General features: G+C 46.1%; 1 protein-coding gene across 3 annotated transcripts; it reads right to left on the reverse strand.

The window, feature by feature from the left end:
• Positions 1 to 151: 151 nt before the first annotated feature.
• On the reverse strand, positions 152 to 17056 carry arid1aa (AT rich interactive domain 1Aa (SWI-like)). 3 transcript variants are annotated; one of them, XM_041045145.1, is made up of 20 exons: positions 15862 to 17056; positions 13111 to 13329; positions 12370 to 12993; positions 12152 to 12247; positions 11112 to 11352; positions 9991 to 10080; positions 9717 to 9887; positions 8684 to 9101; positions 8386 to 8531; positions 8210 to 8295; positions 7868 to 8077; positions 7552 to 7756; positions 7220 to 7355; positions 6906 to 7075; positions 6576 to 6792; positions 5895 to 6020; positions 4973 to 5069; positions 3656 to 4502; positions 3395 to 3525; positions 152 to 3298 (listed from the first exon to the last, which is right to left on the reverse strand). In XM_041045145.1, the coding sequence occupies exons 1-20, from the start codon at positions 16774 to 16776 to the stop codon at positions 1427 to 1429; spliced, it is 7017 nt and encodes a 2338-aa protein (XP_040901079.1). In that variant the 5' UTR covers positions 16777 to 17056; the 3' UTR covers positions 152 to 1426. The 3 variants fall into 3 exon arrangements, with proteins under 3 accessions (XP_040901079.1, XP_040901078.1, XP_040901077.1); XM_041045144.1 differs by having other exon boundaries at positions 6906 to 7069; positions 7220 to 7373; XM_041045143.1 differs by having other exon boundaries at positions 7220 to 7373.
• Positions 17057 to 19033: the final 1977 nt, after the last annotated feature.

The following is a 19033-nucleotide window of genomic DNA, read 5'->3' on the forward strand; positions in this document are numbered from 1 at the left end:
CCAAGTCCATCCAAAGGGACCATGTTTCCTGCAAGCTTCCTGAGCACTCAGGTGATGACACTTTAATTTCAGAATTATGTTTTTGTTGATTTGTTTGTGAAGAACAGGCAGTTATTCCAGAAGAACAAAACCATCAAACAGCTTACGAAGATTTAATGTACATTTATTCTTACCACGTGGAACATATAGTATAAAGATTTCATACTGAATAAATGATATTCATTGAGCCAAAAAAGGGAAAGGGAGGAATTTACATGTTGTCTTAGCTACATAGTCTGAAATACAAATATGCAGAATCCATGACTGGAGAAAAATTGTCAATGTGTACTTCATCTAGTTTATTTTTGTTGTACCAGGAGATAACAGGTTTGAGCCGTGTCTGCCGTACTACGGAGCTGTGGAGAGACCAGAGGAGTGGGTCTAATCAGAGGGGGAGTGGAGGTCACGGACCAAACTCACAAGTCAGCCTCCATCCCTCACCAATAACAAGAGTGAGAATAGTGACACAGACAGAGACAGACACAGAGAAAGGAAGTGTAATGTACAACATTATATATACACCACAGCAAAGCTGTATTTGAAGTTGAAAACCAGTCCTAAGAGGTGATTTCTTTTCATAAGGGTATTCATACAATCAAGGGATAAGAGGAGGTAAGGGTGTTGTAGGTTCTTGATACTTTGGGGAAGAAAGCCATTTTCTGTTTAACACCAAACTAAAATGACCTCAAAACTCTAGAAGAGCTGCATCGTCAGCTTCTGTGTGAAACGTGTGGTACAGAATGCTTACACTCAAGAGCAGTACGGTACAGAAAATGTCCTACAATCTACTGCACACTGCACAGGCCTCCCTGGTGAAGGTGTCTATTGACAGCACTTTGTCTACTGTCGGGCTGACTGGTGAGAATCCAACTACAGCAACTATAACCAGTAGGCCACTTGTCAGTCTGCTTCACCTCTGAAACGTCAACCAGTTACAGACTCATTGTGCCCTCGAGGGGAGAGCTAGGGCACACTGTGTCTCCCAAACTCACTGTAAACGAGACAGCAACTTTGGTTACAGTTTTTGTTTTTCAGCTATTTATTTATTCATTTATTTATCTTTATTAAAAAGTACTTTCCCCCAAGTGCAGAACAGTCTCCCAACCGTGGTGCTCTGCTCTGTGTCATCCAGTTGGCATTCATGTTGCAAGTAGTGTCACTTTGTGGGCATCTCTCTGGTTTGTAATCCACCACAGCTCTGTGATTACCCTCCTCGAGCAAGGACGGCCTGGGGAGGGCTCAGAGAATGGAATCTGAAGGATTTTCATAAATTAAAGACAGTCACTTGAACTTTCCTTGCCCTGTTACACACACAAGCCAGGTTACCAGGGAAGAGGGGATTGGGGATAAAACCCCCAGAAAGTGGAGCCACGGCTCCCTACAGCTGTCATGACTGGCCAATCAAAAAGAGTACATCACAGATAACATGAGAAACCAGCGAGTTCATTAGGGGAGACACTGAAAGGTCGAGGAGTCGGGACTCATGTAGTGTGAACTCTGAGTGGTTTTCCTCCACCTTGGCTAAGGCGTGCAGAGCCCGGGCAGCTCGCCGCATCATGTCCGGGCTTGTGGGCTCGAAGTGCATCCCCTGTAGGTGTAGTAGAGAGCTCTGGCTCTGCTGAAGCTGTGTGGCAGCCAGACTATCCTCCAGGAAGCCCAGCAAGTTGCCCACGCTGCCCTTCTGAACAGCAATTGCTCGGGCTGCCATAGTATCACCCTGGGCCAGGTTGGCCAGTAGGACCACGGCCATCTCCCTGCAGACTGCAACCTTCCTGTCTCCAATTAGCCGCACCAGGTTTCCATATAGCTTCTCCAACCGACTGAATGGCGGAGTGGCCAAGATGAGGTCCACATTGTTATCTTGGATGCTTAATTTGCTTAGCGTCTCCAGGACCAGTCTCTGAGGTGACAAAGCACTGTGTGGGCCCAGGGTGGGGAAGGGATCCTGGGCCTCTGCTGAGGGGCAGACAGCCCAGTGGAGAAGACCATCCAACAGAGGCAAGCAGATGCTTTCAGAGTAGATGGAAAGGTCCAATTGGCCTGAGATATTCGCCAAAGTGACCAGTGTGTTCTCCCTCAGGAGCTCCAAGCAGTCCCACCACCATTCATCTCTTTGGCCCACTCCCTCGTCTGAATCCTCATCTTTCTCATACGTGAGCGGGGCCTGTTTGCGTTCAGGGTGCCTGTGGTGGAGCAGGATCAAGCGACCCAGTAGCAGCAGCAGCCCTGGATGTTTGGACATCTCGTGGTCATTGCCTGGCACAAATGAGAGGCTGCGGACAATATTGGAGACACAAATGCAGCGGCGGGCTAAAGAATCCTGCCAGTTAGCCAGTGCAATGAGCGGCCCCTCATCTTTACTGTGAGGCTCATCCTCCAGGATGGTGCCAGTCTGCTGTGCCTGCTGAGCTAAAACACTGCCGGAGGAGAGAATTGGTCTATTGTTCTCCTGGTGACTTGTAGCACCTTTCTCAACTGTCTTTGTCTCCAAACATGTTTTCCTCTCCTCCTCACTGCTGAGTGAGGGACTGGCCTTCTCCGAAACTGAAGATGATGTCTCTTTTGGCCTTTCTTCTTCATCCTGATGCTTCCTTTTCTCCTCCTCAGTTGGCAAACAATTTTCCAGTATCTCTTCTTCTAGGACTCGTCTCCTCAGCAAAACTGGGGGCACAGGTATTCGTTCTCGAGGTTCCAAGAAGTCTTTGCGTGGCTCAAAGTGGGTCTGAATGTGTTCTGTTGAATCCCCCCCTCCAGCACTCCAATGAAGTAACCCACTGTCAAACTCTTGCAGTTTGCCACAATTCTTGGACTGGACAGCCACAAATGGGTCTTTCCTTCGTACCACCTTTAGGGGAAACTTGTCAAACTTGCTGGCCTGTTTGGGTCTCTCATGGGTAGGTAAGGATTGCGATGAGCCTGTCTGTTCAGATGAAGAACCCTTGCTCTTCCTCTCCTCATCTTCTGTCTTCTCATCTCGACCCCGAGATTTAGAGCATTGCTCTTGCTCTTCCTCATTTTTCACATGAGCTGGCCCCTCTGCTTCTCGCTCCTCCTCTTCTTCATCATCCTCTTCCTCTTGTTCCATGTCCTCAGCCCGTGGCTCTTCTTCTTCTGTGCTGTCCCAGTCTCGCTTCAAGGCATCAGGATCAAGTAGTGTCCTCTGGCCAGGATCTCCAACCTCATACTCCCGCAGAATGCCAAAGATTTCAATGAGGCAGCGTCTGAAATACTCAACCACCAACTCTAGCAGGCCAGGTAACTGAAGAAGGAGCAGAAATATAGAAAATATTAGACACGATCACCATGTTATTATACTGCTACAAACTATCATTAAAGGATCAATGTTAAGTCTCACCGTGTTTAGATCAAAGGTGGAAATACTGCTGTCATCATACAGGAGAATGTTGATGGTATCTAAGGCCCACGTACTCTCAGCCAATAAACCAGACTTCAGTGACATCATGACTCTCCAGGCCTCCGGTGTTCCTACGGAGTAAAGACAAAGAACAATTGGTATCAAGTCCTCTATGAACAAGAACTTGGGAAAAGGTTGACTGATTGCCTGAGCCACACCCTGTCAAAAGAGGGTTTTATTATTTATAATCTATAGTCATACCAATATCTTTCATGGTGAGTCTCCGACGTGGTTTCAGGACAGGATGAGTAGCTTCGACAGAGCCCGGGGGAAAAGGCATGTCTCGCCTTATTAGAGGCGACTGCACCGGAGGGGGCACTATGTGAGATGCAGGCACTGGAGGGCCAGCCTTCTGCATCTTCATTACTCCGTGCATGTAGGGAGATTTACTAGGTGATGTCCTGCTCTCCATGGGGCGGGGCATGGAGGCTGGGCTGGACACCTGTGGAATGTGGTTCTGTACACCCTGAGGGGGCTGGTAGTTGGACTGTACTGAACGAGGCATAGGTTGGCCAGGCCCTGCTGGACCATAGGGAGGCTGCCGCGGGCCCATCTGACCCCCCCACTGGCCATCATGGTTCATGCGCTGTTCCGATGACATCATCTCCTCTGAGCGGTTCATGCCAGGGTAACCAGGTCCCTGAGGTGGGCCTGCAGGGCCACCTTGCCGACTGGGGTAGTTCTGATAGTTCATGTCTCGTGGTCCTTGCCACATGCCTCCCTGAGGACCGTCAGGGCCTGACTGCATCATCTGAGGGGGCATGTTGGGCTGAGTGTTGGGCCCTGTCACTCCCTGCATCCGTTCACGGCCAAAGGGGAAGGGGAACTGATTGCCTGGGCCAGGTGGACGGCGATCAGAGCCGGGGTAGGGCCCACTGCCGCTGTACTGATTGTACGACTCCTGCTGTCCTGAAGAGGGTGCAGAGGCGCCTCCTTGCTGTTGCTGCTGCTGCTGCGGTGGTTGCTGTCCGCCAGGGAAAGGCCCACTGTACTCTGTCTCATGACGCTTTGATGGAGGGTAACCCCCTTCCACAGGACGCTTGTAACTCTGCACATTGAAAATGGCACACAAATACACAATTATTTCCCACTATTTCAGTAGAAATGTAGAAAACGTTCATGAAACAGTTTCTAGCTTAAAAGCTTTATCTAATATGACAGCAGCAACATCTAAGAGAAAAAATATATACTAAAACAGTTAAAAGAAAAATCTTTGAAATTATTTATCCAAGTGTATAGTTAGAGTTAAGCCTTCCTCGGGGACAAGAACATGGACACAGTTATTCTTTACAGCTACGTTCTAGTCGACTCTGAGTCTGCTTGGTGCAGGCCACGTGCAGTTGTTGCCTAGTAGTGCAGTGGTGCGCAAACTAAACAAATTGGTGGGTACACAAACATTCGCACAGAGTCGCATGTACAACCTCTGATGACGAAATTCACATCACTCGTACTGTAACGGACCTTCGCGTACATGAAAAGCATAAGAATAACCTGAGTGTGGTGCAGATAAATGTTTACCTGTTGTTGTTGTGGGTACATTCCAGGTTGCTGATTTGGGAAGGAGCCAGTAGGGGGCGTTCCCTGTCCAGGATACTGATTACCATAGGAATCATGCCTGCAAACATTAAGCCCCAGTCAGTTTGACCATGAAAATATTATGCATCTCTCTCTCTCACTCACTCAGACAAGCCCCACTATTACACATGTATAGCGGGACACACATTCAGTCTTATGATGAATTTACAACCGTAAAAAGACATCCAGTTGAAAGGGTTGCTTTTTGTTTACAGCTTCAAACACAGTTACATTATACTGAATCTCCCTCAGTCTCGGTTGTATCAATATGATTCATTAATTAATTATAAAAAGGTAAATGTAAATTCTGAATATAAATAACTACCTACTTTTTGTCAACTGTTCTGCTTACTAGTAGGTAAGTAACACTCGCCCCCAGACAATGCAATTTGTATTGTCTGGGGGCAATTTGCATTGTCTGCAATTGCATTTTTAGACACATTTCAAATTCAAAATACATTTCAATCAATACAGCCTCTGTCTGTGCATATATCATCACATCCACATATAATAACCTCAAACAGGGCTCTGAAGATTAAGTAAAATTTGAAGAAAACATTTTATCGACGAAGGATGGCAACAATAATTCTAATGTTTATGGTGTGATCCTGTACCGGTAAGTATTTATCCAGATAATTAATGTCAAAATAATGTCAAATTAAATTATACAACTGGATGAAACAGGAAGACCTCTAACGACACTGAAGAAGCTATTTCAAGAATTTCTGGACATTTCTGAAATTGTCCAAGAGTTGCCCATTATTACATTAGGATTCACAAAAGCAATTAATTTGAATGATCAGTTTTCCAGTGACCGGAGCTTTAAACCTAAGAAGCTTGGCAAATAAGTGCTATGTGAACTGACCGTGGCTGCTGTGGTGGGAAGCGATTTGGCGAATACATCCCCGTGTCGGCGTTGGCAGGCATCATAGGGTTTGGCTGAGGAGCACTGGATCCCATGTTGCCCTCAGGGCCCATTCCTTGCTCCGATCTGGGAAAATCAGAATATGCACAGTATGTTGTTTTTTTTTTTTTTTTTAATATATATATTTTGCTTCACACTGACATACAAATTACGATAGAGCTCATCAAAAAAAAGCAATGGAATAACAAATGTTACGATCACAACTTCAATCTTCGGTGTTTGATGGTAAACTATTGGCAGGAGTGACTTAAAGAATTTACCAATTTTCCAATGTTGTGTTGACAAAAACATTTGTGGTGCTTGGAAAAATATGACACAGAGCTTTAATTGGCATGAACAAGGCTTCTTCAGTGTTTCAATTAAACAAATTAAATCACAATCACTTAATTCTGAATGTTAAATATAGACTTGAAGGTTTAATTTCCAACTTATCATTTCTGTTAACTTATTTTTCAGAGCTACAGAAATGCACCGCATGACCCTTCTTCCATCACAAAGACAAAATATCAGTCTCCACATGTCAGTGAGCAACATTGTAAATCAAACTGAATAAAACTTTGACTGATCATAAAAATATCTCCTCAGTGAGTGTTCAATGACCATCCATTCAATAATTATTACCTCCTGTCATAGCCTGGTCCATAAGGATACTGCTGTCTGGGCCCCATTGGCATCGTGCCCATTGCCCCAGGTGGTCCTCTGTTGAATGGCGGCTGCTGCTGTTGCTGCTGCTGCGGTGGCGGCTGCTGTTGCTGCTGCTGCTGTGGCGGTTGCTGCTGCTGTTGGTCACCCACGCTGCTGTTAGGGCCCTGGTTAGCAGGTAGAAACTGCTCCCCGACTGCAAATGCATTCAGAATTAAAGCCCATTTAGGAGTGATTAACTAAACGGGTAATTAAGGAAGCATTTTAGCTTTTAGGTTAACATGATCCATTCAGCTCTAGTGTGCCCACCTTTCCGCATGTTGCCAAAGGGGTCCTTGTTGGGTTCGTAGGGACCCATACGCCCTTGCATGTCTGGTGTGTTCATGCCAGACTGATAGGCAGAGTTTGGCGTCATGTTCTTCCTGGGGAAAGCAGGGTCATTTCCTTCAGAGAATGGGTCCTGCAGGTTAACGCTGCTCCTACGGGGAAGTAAAGGTGAGGGGGAGGGGAAATTAGACGTGAGTGGGAGAGACAGAAGAAAATGCAGAAAGACATTAGTTTCTCTTATTCTAATGTCTTTTAGAAGGTAACAGTCAGTTGGTAAAATCTTAAACAAGAGTCACCTGGACACGGGTGGCATGGGGGGCATCTGGGTATGAGGAGTGGAAGCTGGGGTGGGAGGTTTTAAGTCTCCTCCCTCAGCCATGGAGCTGCTGGTGGACTGGGGTGTCTGAGGACCCTGCAGAGAGCCTGACCCAGCTGTGGAGCAGAGGGACGCTTCAGTTTGAAATAGGAGAGGAGCAGACAGACACGGTACATGACTTTAGTGACACTCAAACACAACCAGTTATGTATTTTTGTTGGTTATTAAAGTGCTTGGATGTGAGTTACTGAATTGGAAGTGCACTGGAATATGTGCTCATCTGAAAAAAAGTGGCATGGGTACAACTCTAACCTGGAGAAGGTGGCTGGACCTTAGCAGCTTGGTTCTTTTTGTTGTCTGAAAAAATCTCAGGAGGAGGGTCCTCACCGCGCTCTACTTTGCACTCAAAGGCATACAGACACTGGATGTACTGTTTCTTCAAAGAACTGGCAGCGCTGCTGGATGTACCCACATTCAGGGCAGTGGCCAAATCGCGCCATTTCTTGTTCTTATTCACCTGAAACACATACACACACAGCGAGACATAATTAGAAGAGATACAATGAAGACAAGGGCAAGAAATTAATGTACTTTAGAATTCATTGTTATTTATAAATGCCATATTCACCTGTGTCATGCCTCCGATCTCTTTAACTGACATATACAGCCGGAAGAGGTCGAGGGGTTTGCGTCCTACAGCAGGCAGGTTGCTCATGCCCAAGGCTTTCTCTTCAATGAAGGCCAAGTAACGGTCCACCCACATCTTTCTGTCTGGCTCTGGTCCTAACTCATACAGGCGTGTTATCTTGTCATTGGTTGTGGTGGAAGAATTGGACTTCTGTTTTAAGCAAAAGAAATGAGATGCCCATTTTAAAACAGAGTGGAAACTCTGCAGATGCACCAAGATGTTTGAGGCGCTCAGACTGACAGACAAAAATACCGTTATTACAACATACAGTAGGCAGGTTACCTTTGATTTGGACTCTGGTTTGGGCGTTCCACTCCCATCTACTTTGTTATTCATCTTATTGTTCATCTCTGGACTGGGGGCCATACCTACAGACAATGATGGGAATTGGAATTAGCTCCTACCTTTAAAAAAAAATGGAGAAAAGGGGTAGGTGCAATCACCTCTGTACAACTTACCACTTGAGTTATTGGCCATGTTTGGCCCCATCGGATAAGGTGATCCACCTTGAGTGTTCATCATTCCAGGCATGTTGTTCATGGGAGGGCCATAAGGTGGTCCAGACCCCATCATGCCTGGAGACATATTGGGGTAACCAGGCATCCTGGATGGAGTAGAAAATATGTGAGAATCTAGTTTGCACAATAGCAGCAGTTTGGTACAGCTATCTAATTTTTAAGCCTAAGTGAGAACTCAATCACATGTGTTGTATGAGGTAAACAAAGCTCGCCACTTGAGGATCCAGCATAAACCAACCTGTTGTGCATGGAGTTGGTGGCAGGGTGCTGCATGGCTGTGGGGTCCTGCGGCTTTCTGTTCATGCCTGGTGGAGGACACATTCCTGAGCCGACCTGGGGTGGCATGTTGCCCATGTTGGGAGGCATGTTTGGACCCATGTTGGGGCCCATGTTGGGGCCCATGTTGGGGCCCATGTTGGGGCCCATGTTGGGACCCATGTTGGGACCCATGTTGGGACCCATGTTGGGACCCATATTGGGACCCATACTGGGGCCATAGGGACGTGCCCCCATTTGGTTAGGAGGCATCCTTCCTGGAGGCATGCCAGCATACGGTGGTCCCCCACCCTGTCCTGCCATAGGGTTCATCGGGCCCATACCTGGCCCAGGGTAGTTGGCATTGGGCATGTTGCCATAGCCAGGCTGACGGGGATAACCTATGGATGACATTATAACAAAAAATAATCAGTTAACAGAATCACTTGGCTCTAGCTGTACACTGGTCTGGAAAACAAACAGCACCCATCAGTACAGCACCCAGAAGTTTGTGTTCAACATTACATGTGGATTGTTATAACTATGACAAAGTCCTTTCCTAAAGAGCTGTGCGAGGCAGACTTTTTCCCTACAGTGTGCTAGCACAGAGAGCTATGCACCCTGAGCAACAAGCCTTCGTCACAGTCTCAGCTCTACTGACAGGAGGCTCTGCTACGTCAGCTGACTCTCTGCTTCACGGCTATAAATAGCTGCAACAGAGTCAGAGGGTGGGACCAGCGGTAGCATGGTATTCCTATTAGACAGGGAGATATATTCCATAGGTTTGTCTAATGGGAATTGTGTACATGAGAAAACTTTACAAATAGTAAATAAAGTGGAAAACCTGTATAAATCAAAATATAAGCCTAAACAATTCCATCTCTAGAAGCCATTTTGATGAATCTTTTCACAGTGTTGTAACAGTAATTCAAAACAAAACAAAGCTCTCCCTGCTCAAGTCAAATCCCTGACAGAGATGAGTCAAAAAAAAAAAAGAAAAAAAAGAAACCACACACCTTGTGGGCCATACTGTCCTCCTTGCTGCCCATAGCCACCCATGGAGTTGTTCTGCTGATATGGGCCCATCCCAGGATGCATCTGTCCCCCTGAGGACTGGCGCGGAGACAGTGCAGAGGCTGACTGGGGGGAGCCGTAAGGGGGCATCTGAGGGTTTCTCTGCATAAACCCTGAAAGAAGGAAAGAGAGGGAGACCATGCTCAGACTCAGATTCAGCAAACACTCTTGACACGTTGATCTCTGTGAAGACTCTGCATTTACACTGCAGCATACCTCTGTCCTGGGCCATAGGAGACTGGCTCATTGCAGGGTGTAGGCTCCCATCTGACTGCACACTTGACGGCCTGGGAGGCATCTGGGTCCCTAAGCAATAATATTTAACTTAAGTTAAGGGTGAGCTCAAAAAAACGTATAAGTACAGAGTTTTAAGTCATTGTGGTTTTCAAGTACCTAGAATAGTTATTCTGACTGAGGACAAAGGTAGATTTCTATTGTTGAGCAATCAACAAAACTGAAAACAGTTATCAAGAAAAAGTTAGCAACACCAGCTACCTGAAAGGCACATTTAGAGTAGGACATTAGAAAATATTACTTTATAGTAAAGATTTATTTGGCTCAAGAAACAGTAAAGACTGGGTATCAATTCTGTGGGTGGACAAAACCGCTTTTCTGCATAAAAAGAGAGCATGCTGCAGTTTCAAATTTTAGCAAAAAAAAATTTTTACCATTAAAAAACACCAACAAGAAAAGCAGTTAACAATTAACAGAAATATGGCAGTAGTTACTATTTGGCTTGTGTATTTTTTCTCTGTCAGACTCCCAAAATTTTCAAAGCCATTTTTAAACATCTTTCACCCTGCTACACCTACTGGCTCAGTCCTTACAGATGCTTTGTTTTTTTTCCCCCAAGAGTATTGACAAAACAGACCCTTGTGTGACTGAGGAATCCAAATATGCCAGGCTGAGACCTCAGGGAAAGTGTAATTACATGATATACTTAATATTAACAATAGCTGTGCGATCTGTATCGGGAACATTATACAGTTTCATGAAGTTTTAGAAAGAGAAGATACAGAAAGGTATGGTGATAACGTGTGGGGCTACTCTTTTACTTATTTCGAATTTTAAAGTTCTGAAAAATCAGGGTTTAATCATTTGACAATATGAGTTATGTATTACAGTATAGTTCTGTTGTTGTTAATGTTCTCCATTAAATAAGTTGACAAAATTCAAGAACGTAACGAAAGAAATTAAGCTGCTATCAAATGCACTCCCCCTTGAAATGCAAACTTGCAAATAGACCAAAACCATCAGTAATACGACATTAGTGAGCAATTTCAGAAGTCTATTACTGATCATATGTCTCATTCCAGTGTTCAGACGGATCAGCCCACCTGGCATGTTGGCGGGTGACAGCGGTCCTGTGCGGGGTGTGCTGGCACTGGCAGGGGAGCCAGCTGGGGAAGGTGAAGGCCCTCGGATTCCTGGCAGGTGGGGAGACGTGTGAGGAGAGAAGGGCGACTGAGCGGGGTTACTCTGCTCACCCTGGCTGCTCGACACACCTGACGTGCTCACGCCGGGACTCAGGGCACCTTCTGTACCTGTAGGCAGGTCATCGATGGAACCTGACAGATCCTGAAAATAATAGGGGAAAAAAGGAAAAAATCATTTATGGCTTCAAAAGATTCAGCTCTTGTACATTTTGAGAGAGATCATGTTTCTTTTTTACATTTACAAACAGATCACTTAGATTTGTAATGTTTATTTCATATACTGGCTGTAGTAACAGCCTGTTGCAATTCCTTCTCTGTTGTTAAGATACGAGTGGCACACATACAAATACTACAAACACACACACACACACACACACACACACACAGACCCAGAGGCCATTGTCCTTATTTATCTCTTTCAAAGGAAAAAAATGAGTGTGCATTAGTGCAGAGGGTTGTCATGGTTACCAAGGTTTGTAGGATGCGAGCTGAGTCAGCATGTAGCAGCAGCCTTGCCATGTGATTTAATACACAAACAAACTCTCTTGCATTCATCTCAGATCTGTGCATTTACACAGCACCTTTTTCCACACGCATCAGCCGTGCAGCTGTCTCTCGACAACGCTAACGTGCAGCAGTGCACAAAGTCTAAAATCGCCAAGGGACGGACAGCGCAGCAGCCGCAACACAAGCACGCAGAAAAATGAAAGCATTCAGAACATTAATAGCTGACATGCAAAGTAACACAAAAGGAGTTTTTAAATGCAATGAGCCTTACAACGTCATGTTTTTTATAAGTAGTAAAATGCAAATGCCCTATGTAATAAACACGACAAGACACAAATAGAAAGTAACCCTCTAACACTTTGAGGTGAAAAGCAAAAACAGTGTGTGAAAAGGGATTTTTATGTTACAGCAGTGATATAAAAAGCAGAGCTGACCGGAAGGCTGGAGGGACGGCCTTGACTGTCCTCTGGGCCAGATTTAGGCTGAGTGGATGGAGGGGCGTTGGACTGAAATGAGTCCTGGGATACCTCCTAAAAGACAGCAGAACATGTGCTTAAGTGTACTGCCAGACATACAGAAACACATATAACTGAACATACACAGAGAGGATTAATTAAGCATGATGAATATGATCCCACACTGAGCGTAGTACCTGTTGTTGTTGTGGAGGAGGAAAGCGCTGATAAGGTGACTGTTGTGCTTGCTGCTGCTGCTGCTGCTGCTGCTGCTGAGGGGTCTGCGGGTATGCTGCAGGCTGGCCCTGTGGGTGTTGGATGTGTCCCGGTGGCTGCTGTGGAGGCTGAGACTGTGCCTGCTGTTGCTGCGAGGGAGGCTGCTGAGGCCCCTGTGTGGATCCTGGGTAGCTAGACTGGCCCTGTGATCCAGGGGGAGCCTGGGAACTTGGCTGCTGCTGGGCCTGACTGGGAGGACCCTGCTGTTGGGCGTAGGGAGACTGGCCAGACTGTGGGGTTGAGGCTTGAGAATAAGGTGGCTGAGACTGTGGGGGCCCTTGGGATGGGCCTGGCAGTGGCCCCTGGGGCTGTGGGGGCATGTGGGGCTGCTGATAGGCTGGTCCTCCCTGCGTGTGAGGAGCAGAAGTTGGCGCAGGGTGGGGTTGCCCTGGGTAAGGTGTCTGGCCACCCAGTTGTCCTGGTGGGGGCTGGGAGTAGGGAGTTTGCTGCTGGCTTGGATGAGGAGCCTGGCCAGGCTGGCCATAATACGGTGCCTGGCCCTGAGAGCCATAGCCTCCTGGTCCCTGTTGTCCATAAGATCCCATCTGAACAGAGTACACAAATCCATTAGACGTCAAACACAATTGAAGAAAACACTGATACTAAGGTCAAATTAAGACACCAAGGACCTATTTCTGAACAACAAAAAACAAGTGAAAAACCTGTGGGCTATATGGCATGCCACCCATGCCTCCAGGGGTACGTCCTTGCATTCCTACTGGGTATCGCTGGGGACCTGGAGGACCATAACCCTGGCCAGGATAACCGGGCCCCTGTTGTGGACCTGTGGGAGGCCCCTGCTGCGTTTGCTGACCATATGGACTGCCTGCTCCGTATAGTTGACCTCTCATTTTCCCCATTGGGTCCATGGGACCAGGTGGCTGCAGATAGTGAAAATATGAGAAAATAAGTCAACAGCCAAACAATGTAGGAGAATTTTAAATAACAAGTGCTACAACTTACATTCAGCCTCCTCACGCTTACATAACATAATTATGGCATTACGGTATTTTCTTCGAAGTCCATAAAATACTTGGCTAAGGACAAAACGTGTAAAAACAAGCTTCAGTGAATGAGGAAATTGTGCTTTTTTCACCTTATTTCCCACGGTCATTACCCTGATTTTTTTTCACCTCACTTTGCCATAGTTTCGGAAGTCAACAGAGCTATATATATCTACTTTCGAATGGAGGGCAGTCTGCCCAATCTTAAACATATCCCAGCTGTGCTCCTGTTTTGAGCCTCATCCAAGTCGCGTTTTTTTTTCCCCAGAGAAGGCAGTTTGGCTCTGGATGAATGACATCAGAAATGAAGGAAGTACTTTCACAACAGCCAGGGAAAGTGAAAAATGTACATGAGTATACTCGGTCAGTAACAGTTACTATAAACATTCTTCATGTAAAAACTAGGTGCTGTATCTAAATCATTAGCGCCTTCAACTTAGTGCTATGCTATATTGGAACCATACATATAAGATCCTAGTATCACCTCCACCAAAAACACTGGGCACTAATAAGTCTGGAATTTTATGATAATTTCAGCATAAGAGCATCTCCTTGAAAACCTTAAGAACACTCATACATTAGGTCACGTGAATTCCCACATGTGCACTTTGGAGAGAAGAGCCTCCTCGGCTTAACAACAGCCTTTTACAAATAGTATGCAAAATGCCTTACATGACATTTTGCAGATCCAAGATAATGAAGTGAAATAAATAGGAGCAGCACATGGCTAATCTGCATAAGACAGAGAGGAAACTCCCTTGGTGGGTGAGAGATGGTGGACTGCCTTCTGATTGGCTTGGGGGGAGGATTGGGGGGAATTCTTTGCAGTCACACAGTCAAACTTGCGTGGCATGCTAGATACAGCAGCAATACACACTCACACACATACTCATGGGCAGAGCTCAAATTTGCGTTTTGATACAGAGTACCAAGTTATATATTATATATATATATACATATGAAAAATGAAGTAGTCTATTAGTCTTTAATTTGATTATCTAAGGATTATCAAGGATAACAAGTAAGGTGGTATGCAAATTAATATCAAGAAAACTAATGCAACAGCAGATGTTATAAACCATAATACTGAAATCATTTCATTATTATAGAAATGCTGTTACATGGTTTTATTTAGATTAAACACAAAACAGCACAGCACTATCCTTCACATTCAACGAGGCGGGCGCAGCAGTTATATGGGAGCACATTTTGCAGCCATCAAGCTACAGTTTGTGGTGATAGTGTTTCTGATGGGAATATTAAAACCATGCTGTATTCCTGTTAGAACAGGTAACTAGAGTATTGGTATTAATATTAATTATTTTGGGAAGAATTTGCCAAAAGATATATATATATATCCACGCATTATTCAAAGCCCAGCTGCTCCAACACTACATGTTTTATTGAATAGATAAAAGCAGGGCTGTGAAGAGGAGTGAAGCAGGAAAACCTCTGGTGACCCTGTGATGAGTTAATGCTGTGTGTTCTTATCAGCAACTGTTGCCTTGCATCACATGTAATTATAAATGGCCATGAGCAGCGGATGAGGAGCCAATCAGATTTCAGCTAGCATGTCAACCCAAGACCAACTATCTCCTGGCTCTGACAGCAGGATTTTACCTCCACAATTCAAATCCCAGTGCAAACTGCAATCTGCGGGCTGCAGTCACTCACTCATATGGCTGAGCCGACTGTTTACAGGCAGCATGCATGAGAAGCCCAGCTGCTTTTCAGCGCAGGGAAACAAATTTAATCAATATATGATGAACATGTAATAATTTACATCCCTTCCTGACATCCCACAGGGCATTTACGTGATTTAAACTGGACCTACACAGGCCATTTAACTAGCCGTGAGAGGCTGATTTCGGCATGCAACACATTCCCTCCGTCATGGCCACAAAATTACAGCTTATCGAGTGAGAAAACAATACAAACGTGACTGTACAAGCAACTACAAGAATCCACTCTGTGTACGAACATGTTATCCTTTATATACCCGTGTCGTTTAAACACATTTACAACACAGTGTAGTGTAAATTCAACGTATAACGCGAGTAGCAAAGCTATCGGAGAAAAAAAAACGAGCCGTTGGTCTTCGGCGAGTATTTTCGCCCCCTTTTCAAAGTCGGGCCTTCTTGGCTCCCTGAACGTCCTTACATCGATTCAACAACTTATATCTTATTGTAGCGGCACTATTGTATTGCTATGTACCTTCATAAATTTAAAAAAGCAATGATTTAACGGTCTGTTGTAAAGGGAAAAAAACACACACGAGAGGCAGCCATTTTAGAGTCTTTGCGAACTAGTATCAGACAATGGCTGGCCTGCTACGTTGTGAACTAGCTAGGAGGAGGGAAGAAGCCGTGCTAAAGCCCACATCATGTTCCTGTAATAATGTGATTTTACCTGGTTTCTAACTAGCGGCTGCCCGGCATTTCCCGGGCTCATAGGCGACGGGTGATGGCTTCTTTGTTGCCAACCCGGATTGCTCCCTCCATACTGACCGCTACTGCCCATGTCTGCTGGTCCCTTACTAGCTCCTTCTTGGCTACTGTAGTCGCTAGACGGGTAGTTTGGATATCCCCGCGTTGAGCTGGGGGAGGTTAGGAGCTTGTTGAGTGTCGGTGTGGATGTAGGCTGAGGGTTTCCAATGTTATATCTCTGGTTACTGTAAGATCCAGACATCGCTGTGGGTCCTCCCGCTGGTGGCTGCTGCTTAGCTGGCTGCCCCCCAGCTGTCGGCGCCTGGGTACTGCGAGGGGAGTTCATGGCGTACGCTTGGCCGGGATAGGGAGTCCTGTTCGGGAATGGGTTGTAATTGTTAAACTGGTGGTTTGAAAAGCCATGATCGTGTGAATTAGGTTGATACGGGTCCATCATGTTGCTCGACTGCACGACCGGACCCGCAGCAGCTGCCATGCCAGGGCTTTGTTGTCCGCCATGTTGATGAAAAGGGGCCCGACCGTAGTGCTGACTGTATCCGTACGAAGGTGGAGGAAAAGCGGTGCTGTGGTGATGCACCAAACCGGGATGATTATTTCCCTCCGGTCCGACAGAGTCATTCTGGTTATTATTGTTAGCCCTGGGCGGGTTCCCATTCCCGTTCTTCATCTCAGGTTCCCCTCCTCCCCCTGCATTTCCACCGTCGGCCCCGTCCTGCAGATCCCCCCGGCCCGGCGATCCGCTGTCCAAGCCCGGCTGCTTTTTGTCTGACTGCTTCTCCCCCGGTACCGACTCCTCCTTGGGGTCTCGATCCGGCTTTTTGAGTTCGGAAGGCGGGCTAGTGTTAAGAGTGGCGGCGCTGGCGACCTGAGCGGCCATGATATACCCCCCCCACCTCTCTCTCCCTCTCTCGGCGAGTCAGTCACAATCACAAGCTAGCATTGAATATAAATAATTGTTTATAACCATTTATCCTTGTGCCGATTCATTCCCACCCCTTATACCGGACCGAATCCGGTTGCCATCCCCCCGGTTCCGGTTCCGTAAATGAGTTAGAGAGATGATGGAGGCTCCATACAATGCGTAAAAAAAGCGACAGAAATTGTTGTGGGAGTTGTGTTACTGAGCCCGGGTAGAGGCAGGGAGCGAACCCAACCAACACGAGGCTCCGCTAGATACAGCCATTTTACTGAGCCGCACAGATGGCTGCAAAACATGGACTGGATCCCCTCCTCCAGCGCGGACTGGATTTTTTGTCTTACAACCTCACGTTGTGCCCCCCTCCCCACTCTCTCTCTCTCCCCCCATAGGTGGAATATTTTCTCCACATGAAGAGAGTCTAATGTTCACACAACTCGTTAATGTTGTGTTACCAACATGTAAAAACAATTTATTTTAAATCTTACATCCATGAGGCCGCGCATCACAATATCTCTATATATGCATGGTGAATTTCATGAGTGATCAGTGCAGGGGGAAACTAATTAATTCATGAAATATATAATTTTCCAGCTGTATGTGTGTTTGGACATGTGTGGATGCCACCGCTGCACATGTAAGGAGCTGTACTGCACGCACAGCAAGGTGGGCATTAAATGAATTAAAGGGTGGAAACTATTTGCAATGAGTTCATTCAGCCTTGCTTGTAATACCATTATGACTCTGACTTGGAAAAAGAAAGAGCAGAAATTGTTATATCTATAAATGTGTTCAGCTAAAAAAAATCTGCCTGTGTATACTGGTGTTTTAGTTATTTCCCACCAGTGATTCTGAGAGGTATTTACGCAAGCAAAGGCAACATACACAGGTTTTTCCAGAGCAGAAGGAGGAAGCCTTGCAGCAAACGAGACTACCAATGCACATTCCCTCTTATTCCCTCCCCTGCCTGCTGCCTGCTCTGCTCTCCTCTACCACCCCCTCTCCTCTCCTCTCCTCTCTGTCTGTCTCTCACTCCAAGCAGAAACACTCTTCTGCTGAGTGTGGGGGGATGGGCGCGCAGGCTCCAGCTCTCTCTCACCCTACTAACATTGAACTACGCCGTACAGAAAAGAAAAAACAGACCTTATCTACCCGACAGAGGATGCATGAACAGTTTCAAAGTCTCCCAACAATTAGAAAAATGGGGCATTTGTTTCTCTCTCGCCCCATTCTCAGTCAAATGAGGCAGACATTTTTGGCATCCACAAAACGCACAGGGTGTGCGCACAGCATTGAGCAGGGGTGGGATGGTAATGAGAAGTGTGTGCATGTGTTGTATCTGTGTGTGTGTGTGTGTGAGAGAGAGAGAGAGAGAGAGAGAGGCTGAGGGAGTTTTTTATATATATATTGAAATGCAAATACATGGTACGCTTTATGAGGCGTATAATGGTTCGATTTGGTATTGATTAGAATTCAGGTTTTGGGTGTAAGTGGGACGAGATTGCCTTTCGGTTTCTTTTCTCACTCTCGACGCGCGCGCTCACACACACACACACACACACACACACACACACACACACACACACACACACACACAAACTGTCTCTGTTCTCTCTCACACACGTACACACACACACACACACACACACACACACACACACACACACACACACACACACACACACACACACACATCTACCTCTAGGGGGCTTATAGGGGAAAAAAGGCAGGAAGTACCAGTGAGGAGGCATACTTGATCACATGTACAAACATCGGAACACAATTTAACATTCTGCCTGACACACCCCCCTAATGCACGGAGAGCAGAGCTTTGCAGGCAAGAAGCTGTCCACATATAATTTCACAGTCACATCATACCACACAGGGTTAATGTGATTTCCCACATCAGTGCGAGCTCGCAAAGTGGATCACGCTTTATTTTAGTCTGACTGCAACCCTGCATGAGAAGTGCGTGCACGCACATCATGAAGCCTCATGTTCAAAAGATGTGCGTGTGTGAGTGCGTGTTACTGTGTCTGCGTCTATACTTCTGATATGGGGTTATATTAAAATGCGGATGTTAGGTTTTAAACTGGGTTACACGGTTGCGGAGGGAGCACAACAACAGCAGCAGCAGTAGTGCAAAGAGTTATCTCCTCCGAGTGAAAACAGAGTTTTAGTTGCTTTTAGAAAGACAGAGGGTCTTCCATCCCAGAGA

The sequence above is a fragment of the Toxotes jaculatrix genome, chromosome 8 (assembly GCF_017976425.1).
Source record: "Toxotes jaculatrix isolate fToxJac2 chromosome 8, fToxJac2.pri, whole genome shotgun sequence".
Taxonomy (NCBI): Eukaryota; Metazoa; Chordata; class Actinopteri; family Toxotidae; genus Toxotes; species Toxotes jaculatrix.

Excerpts from the sequence above, each read along its gene's own strand:
- arid1aa (XM_041045143.1), bottom strand. The coding sequence starts at position 16,776 with ATGGCCGCTCAGGTCGCCAGCGCCGCCACTCTTAACACTAGCCCGCCT. Across the intron at positions 7,374-7,551 it reads GGTCCAGCCACCTTCTCCAG|CGTCCCTCTGCTCCACAGCT; the intron begins GTTAGAGTTGTA and ends TTCAAACTGAAG. Across the intron at positions 6,021-6,575 it reads GGACCAGGCTATGACAGGAG|ATCGGAGCAAGGAATGGGCC; the intron begins GTAATAATTATT and ends TGATTTTCCCAG.